Source organism: Rhinopithecus roxellana, unplaced genomic scaffold (assembly GCF_007565055.1).
Source record: "Rhinopithecus roxellana isolate Shanxi Qingling unplaced genomic scaffold, ASM756505v1 contig4422, whole genome shotgun sequence".
Classification (NCBI taxonomy): domain Eukaryota; kingdom Metazoa; phylum Chordata; class Mammalia; order Primates; family Cercopithecidae; genus Rhinopithecus; species Rhinopithecus roxellana.
This window is the reverse complement of record NW_022143269.1, coordinates 16,187-30,159: the sequence shown is the minus strand read 5'-3', so window position 1 is coordinate 30,159 and position 13,973 is coordinate 16,187. Positions and strand designations below refer to the sequence as shown.

The 13,973-nt window shown below is 52.6% G+C and overlaps 1 protein-coding gene across 1 annotated transcript; it reads right to left on the bottom strand.

Moving 5' to 3' along the window:
- Positions 1 to 15: 15 nt before the first annotated feature.
- Positions 16 to 13,973, bottom strand: LOC115896025 (sodium channel subunit beta-4-like). The gene is made up of 5 exons (XM_030926503.1): positions 13,829 to 13,973; positions 6,278 to 6,450; positions 5,033 to 5,268; positions 2,416 to 2,538; positions 16 to 346 (listed from the first exon to the last, which is right to left on the bottom strand). Exons 1-5 carry the CDS (start codon positions 13,887 to 13,889, stop codon positions 253 to 255), a joined length of 687 nt encoding a protein of 228 aa, XP_030782363.1. The 5' UTR covers positions 13,890 to 13,973; the 3' UTR covers positions 16 to 252.

The window sequence follows — 13,973 nt, the reverse complement described above, 5'->3', positions numbered from 1 at the left end:
CCCTAGCCTCTCGTTTCTTTCTCCTGAATCTTCCGTAGACCCCCTCCCCTGGCCATCCCTTGTCCCTGGGGAGCCCTGACTGGGAAGGGGATGGGCAGGCTGGGCAGGACTCCGGTTTCTTGTGCCTGGAAAGACTACAGTTTGAGCCAAGCAGCAGATGTCTCAGGCACGTGGGTTCTACGGACGGGGCTCAAGCATTAGTTTCATCATCAGAAAGGGGGCTCCCTGTAGCTGCTCAGCCCGAAGCAGGGCTCACACTTTCGAAGGTGGTTTCTCCTCCGCCTTGGAGCCAGGCAAGCCGTTCTCCGTGTTGTCATTCCCTGAGGAGCTCACGAGACACTCCTTCCTAGAGAGGAGAGAGAGGGGACAGTGGTGAAGAGAGGAGCAAGAGTAGGGGGAGAATTGTGGCAGGAGCCGTGGGCTCTGCACCCAGCCCTATGCCTCTCCCTGGTCTTCTGCAGAGCTAAGGTAGCCAGAGGCCATGTCACCTAACCTATCTGTGCCTCAGTTCCCTCATTTGTGAAATAGATGTAGGGATGATACCTTCTGCGTGGGGTTGCTGGAAGGAGAAATGAGCACTTAGAACAGTGCCTGGCATGTAGAAAGTTCTCAACTGGCCAGCAGCAGTGGCTCACGCCTGTAATCCCAACACTTTGGGAGGCCAAGGCAGGCGGATTACTTGAGGTCAGGAGTTCGAGACCAGCCTTGCCAACATGGCAAAACCCCGTCTCTACTAAAAATACAAAAATTAGCCAGGCGTGGTGGCACATGCCTATAGTCCCAGCTACTAGGGAGGCTGAGGCAGGAGAATCACTTAAACCTGGGAGGCGGAGGTTGCGGTGAGCTGAGATCGTGCCACTGCACTTCAGCCTGGGCAACAGAGTGAGACTCTGTCTCAAAAAAAGAAAAAAAGAAAGTTCTCAATAAAGCTTAGCTGTCACCTAGTTGTCTCAACATGGCAGAAAGGAAAGGGTACCAGGTGCTGTTCCCAGGGGTCCGTTCCCAGGCTGTGCCACAGCAGGGTGAGGGGTCCAGGCCAGGAAGAAGTATGCTGAGGACAGAGTCCCTCTCCCCAGGGCCCCCCACGCCTTCCTCCCTGAGCTCTCTGGGACCAGAGGTATTAAGAGAAGAACAGAGTCCATGGAAGGGGCAGAGCAGGCAGTGGATTTGGCTTCAAGCCAGGTCTGGGCAGAGTTTGATGGGATGGAGCAGAAGACAGCAGGAAGGAGAGATGGTCAGATGGTAAGACACCTCCTGGGAGCCGTTCCAGCCTGACCACCCTGAGCTGGACATGCTCCGACTTCAGTGTGTCCCTCCTCCACAGCAGTGCCCAGGACTTCAGGCACGCACATCCAGCTTAGCATGTCTTGTTTTTGATAAACTCACTGTGACTCTGAAGGAACACTGTTGTCTTTTCTAGGTGCTTTTAAACCATATATTGACAAATATGTTCTCCATTCATCCATAGTAAGACTCTTTATTAAAAACAGAACCTAGTCAAGCTCCATACTTCTAGCCCCTCACAAGATCACCAAAACCCTCGCAGCCTGTGGCCACAAGCCAGGCAGACAACCCTGGAGCTCTTCATCGACAACCCAGTTCTGGGGTCCTCCCCTGGTCCACAGCCCCAGTGCTGCTACCTGTACATCCCCTCCCTACCTCCAACTTCCATCCCCCCTTTCCAGAGCAAGTTCTGCCCTTTCCAGAGGAATTCCCGTCTGGCTCAGAACACAACTTTCAAATGCCTTTTCCCTGCTCTAGTTTTGCAAGGTTCACCACTTGCTGCTCTGGAGCCTGATACTGTTCCAAAAACTCTAGGCCTGAGGGTTGCACCCTCCGTACCTCCCCATCTTCCCTCCCCTTCCCCTTATAGATGTCTATTTTTATACCTGAACTTTTCCTAGGGCTCCCTGGGAGGCCATAGCTGCCATTTCAAACTTTTAAAAAATCACCCCCTACTGAATTTTCAGAATTTCCTAACAGAAGAATTTCGCTCCCATCTCCCTAGAAGGGTCTTCCCATTTTAGAGCCTCTGTACATGGAATCTTATATTTTCTCTGATTTTTTCAAAGGCTCCCTGAGTCCTTTGGTAAGGCTCTCAGTTGGGTGGTACAAATGGAAAGAGAGGCTAATGGGACAGGAAGGAAGACAGTGGGATGAGGAAGAGTAGGTGGCTGGCGTTTGTGTATTCAATGAATTGAACGTATTCAATAAACACACATTGGGAGGATGGGGAAGAAAGAAAGCGAGGAGGGGGGCTGGGAGATGGGGTGGGGGTGGCAGGGATAGAACAGAGAGCAGTAGGAATGGGAATGGGGGGAATGAGGAGGCAGGTGGAAGGCTGAAAGCTGATGGGGGTAGATGAGAGAGTGGTGGGCTGCTGGGAGGACAGGAGTGTGCTCCAGGTCAACTCACTTCTTCTCCCGAGTCTTCTTCAGGATGAAGATGACGAGTTTCTTGATCAGCAGGATGAGAATGAGGAGCCCGATGACCCCGCCCACGACAGCCAGAATGATGAGTGTCACTGTTTGTCCACTTCTTCCACTGTGTGGCCCGAGCAGGGAGGAAAGGGAAGGCACAAAGGGAGCAGGGGTCACCTGGAGTCGAGCACCGTGGCAGTGAAAGGCCATGTAGCCTCCACCCCTGGCATCTGGGGCACATCCACTCCCAGACCCCCGGCCCTCCCCAGGCCTGCAGCAGGAAGCTGGAGAGGCAGAGCATGGCATCCATCAGGCTAGGGCACACACAAGGGGCCCTCTCCCCGACCCCGCACATGCCCTCCCGCAGATGCGCTCACACAAGTTCGGGAACAAATCAGAATTGGAGCCCATAACACTCAAGTTTGAGTGGTGACTTGATCCCAAAATTAACAGGAGAAAATTTCATTGCCTCTTTCTAGACCTCCTTTACTCACCCACAAAAAATTAAGAACCTCCCTATGATACCTCTTAGATGGTGAGAAGCCTTCGGAGTCAGATAGTCTGAATTTCAAGTATGGGATTTAACTGTCACTAACTAGCTGGCGATGTTGGGTAAGTCATTGAACCCTCCTAGCCTCGTTTTCTTCATCTGAAAACTGAACTCCTGACTGATTCCTGAACCTGCTCCACCCAGTCTTCCACCTCTCCACTGAGAACAACTTTACCCTCCCAATCGCTATAACCACAATCCTTGGAGTCTTCTTCGATGCCTTTTATTCAAACCCTTTATCCAGTCTACCTGAGAATCCTGACGGCTCTAACTTTACAAAATTCCAGAATCTGATGGCTCACAATCTCCCTGGCCCTGGCCCAAGCCACTCTTGCGTGGATGTCTGCAATAGCTTCCTAACTGATCTCCTCCTTCTATCATCTATTCTTGGCATAGGGGCCTGAGTGAACCTGTTCGGGCCTTAACTCCTCTTCTTCCAGTGGCTCCCACCTCACTCACCCTTCTAGTAGGGTGGTTACACAATCTGGCTTGACCTGACTGATCTCTCACTCCTTGCCCAGCTCCAGCACTGCTCCAGCACTAGCCTGCTGTGATTCTTCACACATCTGCCTCAAGGCTTTTTGCACTCACTGCTCCCTCCCTATCTTCCCAAAGATGCCCTCATGGCTCCTCTCTCACCTTCTCCAAAAATCCCCACTCTATCGCCTTTTCCAGAGAGCCCTTCCCTATTCACCCTGCTGGCACCCCATCTTTCTTTCCTGCTTTATTTTTTCTTCTTAACACTAGTCATGTTCTCTTCTACAATATCATTTTTCTATTGTGTATCTCCATACACAGAAGGGGAGGAAGGTAATCTCCATAAAGGCAGGAATTTGTCTATCTTGTTCATATCACATCCTCAGGACCTAGAATAACGTCTGGCCCATACAAGGTGCTCAGTAAATATTTGTTGAACAGATGGATGAATAAAGCTGTACAGATGGAGAGACGATCCACCTCAAGGGAGCTGGTAAGGAGTAAAGGAGCCAAAGTCAGTGACAGCACCTAACTTGGGACCTGGCACCCAGAAATGCTCCACAAATGCTGATTCTCTTCCCTCTGAAAAGGCTGAGCACAAGCCAGGTGACAGGAGCCCAGACGGAAAGGAAGAGGTGACACCATAGGCAGACCTGTGACTCCAGGCTCAGAAAAGCTGATTGGATGACCTCTGGGTCCGCCCTTGCACACTCAAGATTGAACTCATGGGTGTCTCTCTCTCCACGGACTCAGTGTCATCCAGGAGAGCAGCAAACCCCCGGTACACACAAAAGGCAGCCGAGTCAGGATCCTTGAGCAAGCCCCCTTCCCTTTTTCTCTCTGCTTCTGCACTTCCCTAGTCTTCCAGGCCCCTCCCCTCCATGGGACAGCACCTCACTTCTCCAACCCTGGTTATCACATCCTCCTTCTCTAACCACACCAGGTCTGGTCAGGGACCACCTGGCTCATTGTCATATGTACCCTCCTTGTATGATCGGTCTCCTGTGTCAGACTGGAATCCTAGGTGGGATGTAAGCCCCCAGAGGGCAAGGGCCAAGTCTTACTCCATCTCTGCAGTTTTCGCCGCTACTGGCAGATGTGTGTATCATGTTCTGCCCATTCTAGTTATTTATATATCTTCTGTCCTACGCTGTACTGTGAATTCCTCAAGGAAGAATGTGATGTATCACTCATAGCACTTTTTAGTCCAATGCCTGACATTCAATCAATTTTTGCTAATGGAATACCCAATGGTATTAATAATCAGTATATATGGAGAAAACCTTACTAGCCACAAAACACTCCCATGTAGCTTCTCTAACCACAACTCTAGGAAAATGCAGTCGTATTCCCATTTTACAGATGAGGAAAACGAGGCTTAAAAAGGCTGAGAGTATTTCATAAACTATTTGGTAGCAGAATAAGTGTTCAAGCTGAGCTCTTCTAGCTTTTAGATGTAACTCCAGCAACTCTGGAAAGTGTAAAGCCAAAGAAAACACCAACACAGTCTTTGCCATTTCACTGTAATGCTGAGTTGGGTGCCCCCCAAGTCCTTCCCACTCCACTGCCCTGTGCCAGCCCCTACTGCATACGTCTATCAACGACTTGGAGGAAGATGGTGGCGTGGTGCTGGAGATTATTCTCCTTGGGGTTCTTCACATGGCAGGTGTATTTGCCCGTGTCGCTGAACTCCAGGTCCCTCAGCACAATGGAAATGTTGTTCATCTTCTCCTTAGTAGAGCCTACCAGAGTGATGCGGTCATCGTCTTTCAACGTCACCTTGGGGTCAGACTTCTCATTCTTCACAGTCCCCTCTATGAGCTGGTGGAGGAAAGGCATTGGGGAGAGAAGGCGGCCAAGAAAGAATCAGGGTCCTCAAGGGTCATGACATCACACCAGCCCACTCCTTGAGTACCTTCCCTATCCAGGACCAGGAAGAGCCTGCAGTCACACCCTGCTCCTTCCCCCCACGGTTTCCTCTTCCAGCGTCAATAGCTCTGCCTGTCTAACCTGAATTTTGCTTGTTTCAGGCTAAACCCATTTCCTTTTATTAAGGTCTCCCTGGAATGCAGCACAGCTCTTACCGCTCTCTTCATAAAAGCCTTTTATGTAATGACTCCTGCAAGCACCGCACTCATTTCCCTCTGTCACCTCCCACCCAGCCTCTGCTGACACCATGTCCCCCGCGCATCCGAATTCTGGCCCTCTATCAAGACCTGGATCAATCCCACAGCTCTGCCCGTCAGCACCCTCTGAGGTCAGCATTTAATTATAACCAGAGTTGGTCTCTTGTGGCTTCCCTGTGAAAGTCTCAGGTTGGATCCCCTACTAGATTGTAGAGTGAGTACTCAATAAATACCTGTTGATTGGTTCACTCCCACTCCCATCGCAGCCCCACCAATGATCCTGCGCCTCTCCCTCCTCTCTCCCTTCCTCTCTCGTTTCCCTGCCAGTCCAGTTTCTCAGCCCGTCCCTCATTTAGACTCTCCTCATTCCCTCTCTCCAAGCTTTCCAAGGCCTTTCTCTCTCCTGTTTGTTAGACTAAACTATTGATTTTTAGACAAGCAATCCAAGCTCCGGGTATTTCTTAAGACCAGACGGAGGACTCTAGCCAAGAATTCCAACAGTCCCCGAATGCTGGCAACACGATCTATGCATCTCTCCCAGTTACATTCTTCCTGGCAGGCTCTGAAAAGAATACTGGGAGAAAGGGGGGCAAAAGGTTCTGGGGACCATCGCAGTGGGTCTCAGTCTGGAAGCGACCAGAGCCTGGGAGGGGAGGCATGGGTAAGGGAGGCTGGGCTGTACTGTCCTTCCTCCAAATACTTACAATCTTGAATGCGTCACTGCTGTTGTAGGTCCACCGGAAGTGGAGGTCCTCGAAGCCAAAGCAGCTGGAGAAGGTGCAGGGCAGCAGGATCTCCGTGCCGTTGACAGCGTAGATGTTGGTGGTCTTTCCCACAGACACCTCCAGCGACAGGGTTACGGGGAGCAGGAAGAGGCCTGTGTAAGGAGCACCGCCTCCTTAATAAAACCCCACCAAAACCTCAGCCTGGAGCTCTGGAAGGGGATGCTCGGACAGGGCGGAGTGACTTGGCCAGCAGGGAGGTCTCTGTCACCCTCCGTGCCAACTTCGGGAGGATGACTCTCTACTCCAATTAACACCGTCTGGGCCACCCTCCATCATTCTCCATTTCTCCCCTGGGAAGGACTAAATTCTGGATCAGGGAGTAGCCCTTGTGGCGCTCTGGATGACCACCAGGGGTCACCCCAACCCAAGGAAACGAAGGCTTGGCCACTGCCCGAACCGCGCCCGCTCCGCCCCTCACCTGGGGACGCAGTGCCTGGAAGCGCTCCTGCCGCACCTACCCCGGGACGCACAGGGCGGGCTCCCTTCTGTTTGCAGGGGATTCCCCTAGGACAGTGCGCACCTCCCGCCAGGTTTTCAGGACTGGCGGGCGGGGCGGTCGAGGCGGGGGAAGAGCCGGGTCCCGTAAGGTGAAGAAGAGAAACGCGGCCGCCGCAGTCCCGGGCTGCAGTCCAGCAGCCTCTCGTTCCCCGGTACTGGAGGCTCCTCCCTGGCCCCAGGGGCTGAGAGGCAGAAGGACACGTTCGGGCTGGACCTCGCTGGGTCAGCCGAGTCCGACGCCTTCTGGCCGCCAAACGGGAGCCTGGGAACCGCAAGAAGACGGCCGGGCGGGGAGGAACACGGCGCGGGTGGGGACCGATGCGGGTCTTGGAGCTGGGCAGCCTCGGGGGCGCGCGGGCGCAGCCAGGGTGGGAAAGTCAGAGGCAGAAGACACCCTGGGGAGGGATTCCGGGCCAGCCCAAGTGCACGCGCGGGGGGCGGGACGGGGAGGGCGCTGGACACGCGGTCCCGTCCTGAGCCCGGCAGCCCGGCCTCCCCGCCACACTCCGCCCCGTCGTCCCCGTGCGTCCCCGAGCGCCCCTAGGCTTCTTTCTCACGCTTCGAACCTCCTCCCTAGCACTCCGATGCGACCCCTCTCCGCTGGGACAAGGCCGCTCCACTCACGGCCTCCAAACTCCCGCTCCGGAGTCCTTGTAAGGGGGCCTGGTTCCCCGCCCCCTCCCCACCCCACGTCCTGCAGATGCCTCAAGGAAACCCCACTCGCCTCAAGGTCGGTGGGGGCGGGTGTCCGGAAGTGGATGCCTGCCTCTCCTCGTCCCTAGGGGAAACTGGCACCTTCCACCCCCACTCTCAGGAAGGCCCTCTGTTGTCTAACTTAATTCCCTGTTCTGCATCATAAACCTCTTGTTTTGCCCCCACCAGATGATAATGCGTCTTAGCAATGCTTTTCAAATGACAGAAAAGGATCTCCAAGGAGAGCTGGCAGCCCTGCCGGCTCAGCTTCTTCCTGTGCCCTTAACTTCTGATGACAAAGTGGAGTGCTCATAGCCCCCAGCCCTAAAATCACACCCCGTGGTCCAGTAATCCCATCGTGATACTGCCACTGTCTATAACAATAGTAGTAACTGATATTAACTGAGCATCTACTATGTGCCAGGCACATTTCGTCCTCACCTGTCCTATGAGTCACCTACTATTATAGGTCCACATTGTAGGTGAGACAACTGAGCCTGGAGAGGTTAGGTAACTTGCCTGCGAGATCCGGATCTGCCCACCAGGGCTCTAATTAGTGCTGGGAAGTTATTTCAATTAGCCTTCATTTTTGGTCAGCTTCTAGGATTCATGGCCAGCCAGAATTTGTTCTAGAGCCATGGTTTTCAAACTTGAGAGGTATCAGAATCCCCTACAGAACAGCTACAGCTGGCTCCACCCAGCCCCTGGAGTTCTGATTCAGAAGGTCTGGAGTGGAACCTGAGCTTTTACATTTCTAAAAACTTCCCAGAAGATGCTGTGAGCAGGGACCACACTCTGAGAACCACTGTGTGAGAGGATTTGTGGATACTAACTCCAACTTTTATTAGAATGCTCAAAGGCATGTATAATGTTCCCATTTTATATATGATGAAATTGAGGCTCAGAGAGGTTAAGTTGACTTGCCCAGGGCCACACCGTAAATGGTGAATTTGAGACTGAGCAGTTACTATAGGATAGGGGAGCTATTTTATATACACTGTCTCATCATAATCCTATAAGTTACTGTTATTAACCTTCATCATAATCCTGTAAGTTACATTTTTCTTCCAATAAACAAATGAGGAAACAGGCTTAAAGAGATTACCTTGCTCATGGCCACACACCCAGTGAGTGGCATAAGCAGCATTCAGATATTAGCCCCCTTTTCACCACTCTGCGACCGACTGCGCTCTCCAAGAAAACACTGCTATCAGGGCGTAGCATTCCATAGAACTCCTGCCTTTCTGTTTACCTCTGCCCTCCTCTGCCCCATCTCCCCCAGAGGTCTAAGAACAGAAGCCAGACACAAGATCCCACTCTCCAGTCTGCAGCCAGCACTAGAACCTTCTGGTGGGAGACACCAACTCTGCTTCCCACCCTCCATAGCCCCCACAAACAGGAAGTGAAAGCAGAGCAGTGGACAGGGAAGCTGTCAGACAACGCAGCTTCCTGATAGCTAATGGCCTCCCTCAGGGCACCAAGGAGTGTGGCTGCTCCTCATCAGCATACCGGTCCAGGAATCAGGGTCCTGGAGGAGATGGGGCAACTCAAATCAGTGCCCAAATCTCCCCACCTCAACCCCAGCCAGAAAGAGATATTCAAGAGCACAAAAGATGCATGCGAAAAGGGAAATCTTGTTGGTTGCTTTAAATAGAAGCAAAAATGAGCAAAAGACGGGTCCAGAAGAGAGGAGAACACTATTTCTTTAAGGTCTGGCTCATGACACAGTACACATTTCTGCCTGATTTGTGTGCGTCTATGTGGATGACTTAACTCCAATACACTCAGGACTCTGCAAGTGAAGCATGCTATTTCCTTAGTAGCTGGAAGGGGAAAATGAAAACTGGCAGAAATGGTTTCACAGAGTCCAGAGCCCTGTCCAAGTGAAAGCATCAGAGAGGGTGGGCAAGCCTGGCTTCTTCAGTGCACAGCCCTCCCAGCTGGGAGTCATGCAGTCCGGCCAGTTATGTCTGGGAGGGTCATGCACGAGAAAGCTGAGGGGCCTGCCTTCCACTGAACTCAGTGTCTCCTACGAGGTTGCTCTGAGGGAGAGGGAGGAACCAGGGGCAGGTGTTGGTCCACAAAGGCCCCCGGAGGGCTGCTTCAGGATGACCAACCCTGGAGAGGACTGGTGAGCATGCGCAAGGCAGGCCCCACTCTGCCAGCTGACCTTGAGAAAGTCAGAGGTGCCACATCCGGTGTGTGCATATCCCCAAGCCAGGGCAGGGATGCCTCTTTCCTACTTTCTCAAGCTTGGTGTGAAGCCAAAACAGGAGATTATAAAACACAAGAGGGGCTTCCATGAGTGGGCATCCTGCAGATAGAGGAGGATGGTATTTGAAAGGGGAGCAGGGGACAAGGTTATCCCTCATCACAGGTAGCCAGGGCACCCCTAGCTTCCCTGAATAACCAGTGTCAGCCAAGAATGTCTCCAGGCCATTCCCACATTGATCTGTGTTTTCACCCTGTACCACTTCTTGGCTTATTTCCATGTGGCCGTTTCCCTGGAGTAAAGAAAGCCTTGCTTTGCTCTTTTCTAAACTTAATTCTAGAATTAAAGTGTACATGTGTGTTTGAGAGTGGGGAGCCTCTTTCTGGCATTGTGGAATTGAGGAACAACTCTTCCCAGTCATGATCCCGTGGAATTCCATCCTGAACCCCAAAACCTTGCTTTTCCTCACTAAAAGGCCCTATCCACTTAGCCACTCTCAGAGCAGCCATTTTCTTTGCCTTCTCTGAAGTCCTCGGCCCCCTGCCATCCTCATCTGGGGTTTTGTCTGAGGACTGACTCAGGATCACTTTTGTTAAAGTGGAAAAGTATTCAGCACATGCAAATCACATTATTAAATATTCACACCAGCAGGAATCTTATGGCAGCTACCATTTATCCCAAGGCAAATGTGGAGGCAGGAAACATTCCGCCACCTTTTCCCACATCCAGGGATCACTCACAGCCACCCCAGGAAAGAGGGGCAGGCTGGTAGCCACTCTAAGTGTAGCTCTGAGGGCTTGCTGGCACGGCAAGTGGACACATGGCTGACTTTAATAGGGAGGCTGATACACTCTGGCCCAGGGAGAGTTAGAAAGGCTCAAAGTTAGAGCTGGGTGCAGAAAGTGGGCCGAGGCCAGCAGGACAGGACCCCTCCTAGGGTGCAGGCCCTGGGGGCTTTGGGAGGCAGGGCTGGGCCAGGCAAGGCCCCTGGGCCCAGAGACAAAGGAAAGATTTCAGTTCCCTCTCCCTAGGCAACCTGCCTGCTTCCTGCCCACCCCCAGGAGCTTTGCTGGGATGAAAGCACGCCCCTGAGACAGCATGGGATGCTCAATGAAACCAGCTTTGCAAACAAGTCCCAGCAGCATGCCTGTCCCTCCTCTTGCAGGCCAGAGAGCCGGTTGTGTTGGCATGGCCCACCCCTGGCTTATGCAAAGATTCCTACACCTCCTTGAGGACTGGCAGCAGGGCAAGATGGTCCGCTGTGCCCAGTCTCCCTCTCATGCTGATCCCACCAGAAGGGAGCCAGTCAAAAGAGCTTTGGGACTCCAGCCTTCTCTCTCAGGTGCCCCCACAGGCTTGCACCTCCAGCAGGTTCAGAAGGAGAATTAAGCGTGTTTTCCAGATTCAAACCCAGGATTCCAGATTCAAACTCCCTCCGCTTCTCCCCTTTCCTCTCTTCTCCACAGTCTCCTTGCTTCCTCTTTCCTTTTTCTTCCTCTGAGTGGGACTGTGCACCCTCTCCTTAATTGCATTCTCATTAAACAAGCCCTTAATAAATACACACCAGGGGAAATAGGGTTATGCAACAGAGCACCCTCACAAGTGATAATTAAACACAGATCACAGCAATTAAGTAAATGGGGGAACAAGGAAGGAGTGGGCAGGACAGAGATATTACCAGTTACGTGCTTAGGAAGAGAGAGGAAAGCACATAAACCTCAATGGCAATAATACAGCCTTGGAAACTGCTTCTCAGTTTAAGAAAAGGGCATTTTGTTAGGTTATCAAAAATCACTTTGGTCTCAGTCTGTGAGACTGGGTTTGATATGGGGAGAGGGGAAGAGGACTCCTGGAAGTTCACTGCTCTGTACCCAGTCTCCAAAGCTATGAAAATAGCAGCTCTAGGCCCCTCAAGTCTTTATCCTTCCACGCCCATGCCCCAGAGCCTCTTATTCTTCAGCCCTAAGCACAATCCCTATTTACCCCCCCTCACCAGACTTGAGTTAACTGGGAAGCAGCGTGGTGTGACAGAGCCCAAGAAACTCAGATTCTGTCCCACTTGGCCATCAATTGGCCATGCGCCCCTAGACAAGTCACCATCCCTCTCTGGACCATGACTTCCTCATCCCTAGAAGAATTCTATGCTCTGCTTCCCAAAGTCCCTGCCAGCTCTGATGTTCCCAGGGAACACTTCCAGTTGGCTGTCCAGTCGTCTCTGTGTCTCCCCCACTGGACTGAGAACAAGGATGTCATCTATGTCCCAAGCTCAGACCAATGCCCCTGTGAGGGCTCAGTCAGTGTTGCCTGGTCAAGGGCCAAAGGGACCTTGGTTGGAGTCCCTCTGCAGACCAGAGGGGCAGGGGATAGAGCAGATGAGGCCAGTCCTGGGGCTGGCAGGTCTCCCACGTACAAGTCACTCTGCTCTCTCCTGGGCTCCCAAAGCGTAGCTCAGAAATTCATCTAAACCTATATCAATAGGCCTTAGCCCCTACCTGGTCTATACAGATGAACAGTCCTTGGAGAAGGTGGGGCTTCCACCTGGAGAAATGTACGGAGACTGTGCCCACAATCCCCCTTACACACACGCGCGTGCGCGCACACATACACAGATACATCATTTTCAGAGCCCTCTCGGTTGCCCACAGAGGCCTGGTTCTATGAGTATTCTAACAAACCAGGGACTGGCATCTCCCACCCAGGAACATAAGCCAGAGGTGTGAAGTGGGGTCGTTTAATGACTGTCTGAGTTTGAATTCCTCAGTGACCCTTTACCCCTGCCATTGCCACCATGGGGACCTGGACTGATCTGAGATGCGATGGGGGGAAGAAGCATGGAATGACGTTGTGCCCACCCTGTGAAAAGGAGCCTCAGGCCTCACTGAAGCCCACTTCTTTAAGGTCACTGTGAAACCAGCATGACATCTGTGCCAAAGGTACAGGAGAAAACACGGGTGTCTTCCATCTAGCCGTACGGAGGTAAATAAACATCCCAAGTACGAAATACCTCTCCTCTCTTCACCACCAGGCACCAACCTGATAGATCTGCACACAGTTTACATTCGCAGAAATAGTAGCCACTTCCCTTATAGGCTTCTGTCTCCCTGTTTTCAGCACAAATACCTACATCGCGTGTCTTTCCCAATGCAGGGAGCTGCCGAAAGCCAAATCTGACCAACATAAACAGCAAGATGCCCTTGCCAGAGATGGAGTCGGCTTACATTGAAGTCTGGCTATGATTTATGAGGAGATTACATTCTGGACTAATAAATATCATTCCCTAATCTCTTGGAGTTTGACACTCAAAACTCTCATGTGCATATTAATAGATATTAATAATGCTTCTTCCTCCGTGTCCTCTGGACATGTCTCCTCTGTCTCCATATTCACTCCAAAAATGAAGAGCCAGGAGCAGGTCAAACAGGTCTTCCCTAGGGAATCTCTTTGTAGGAAGACAGACAAGGCCCTTCCTAAAGGGTCTTGAATGATCCCGCAAGCCCCTCCAGCCCCTTCCAGCTTTGGGGTGCTGCTGTAGAGAAGGCAGTGGCTCCTGAGGGAGGTAGAGGGCAGAGGAGCAAAGCAGGAAAACGGCCCAGGAAGAAGGGGACTCCCCTGCCCCCAATTGGTGCATGCCTGGTGCCTGGGAAACAAGCAGACGGCTCTGGGCAGGGATGCAAACCATCATCTCAACAGTCACACGAGCAACCCACCTGGTACCCCCTGCACCCAAGGCAGGGACCCCCTCCTCCAGCATCCTGAACCTGTGAACTCGGGAGACCCGCACTGCAGCCCCAAGATCCAGCTCCAAAAACCTGGAGCCAAAGGTGCCAGAGACAGCAAAAAAACTAATCCTGAGACTTGCGGGCTGATGGGGTAGAGAGGGACGCGCACGGTCCCCAGGGAGCACAGCCTATGAACCAGGCGGGAACCAGGCAGGAAGCCGGCGGCCACGGTCCTCATTGAGTGCCGCACTCCAAAGCCCACCCTATCCAAGGCATCTTCCTTCTCGAGTGTCCCCTTCTCTGGGGGGGGGGGAGGCAAGAGAAGAGACCAAGTTGGGGCTGCCTTACCCAAAAGCCCAGTGCCCAGCCATCTCGCCGGGGCTTTGCCTCCGTCCCCAGCCCCGGGCATAGTCCTGTTCTCTCCGGAGGGCGCGGGGGGCGCGGGGATGGAATACTGGGCACAGCCGAGCTCTCCGCCCGAGGTCGGCGTTCC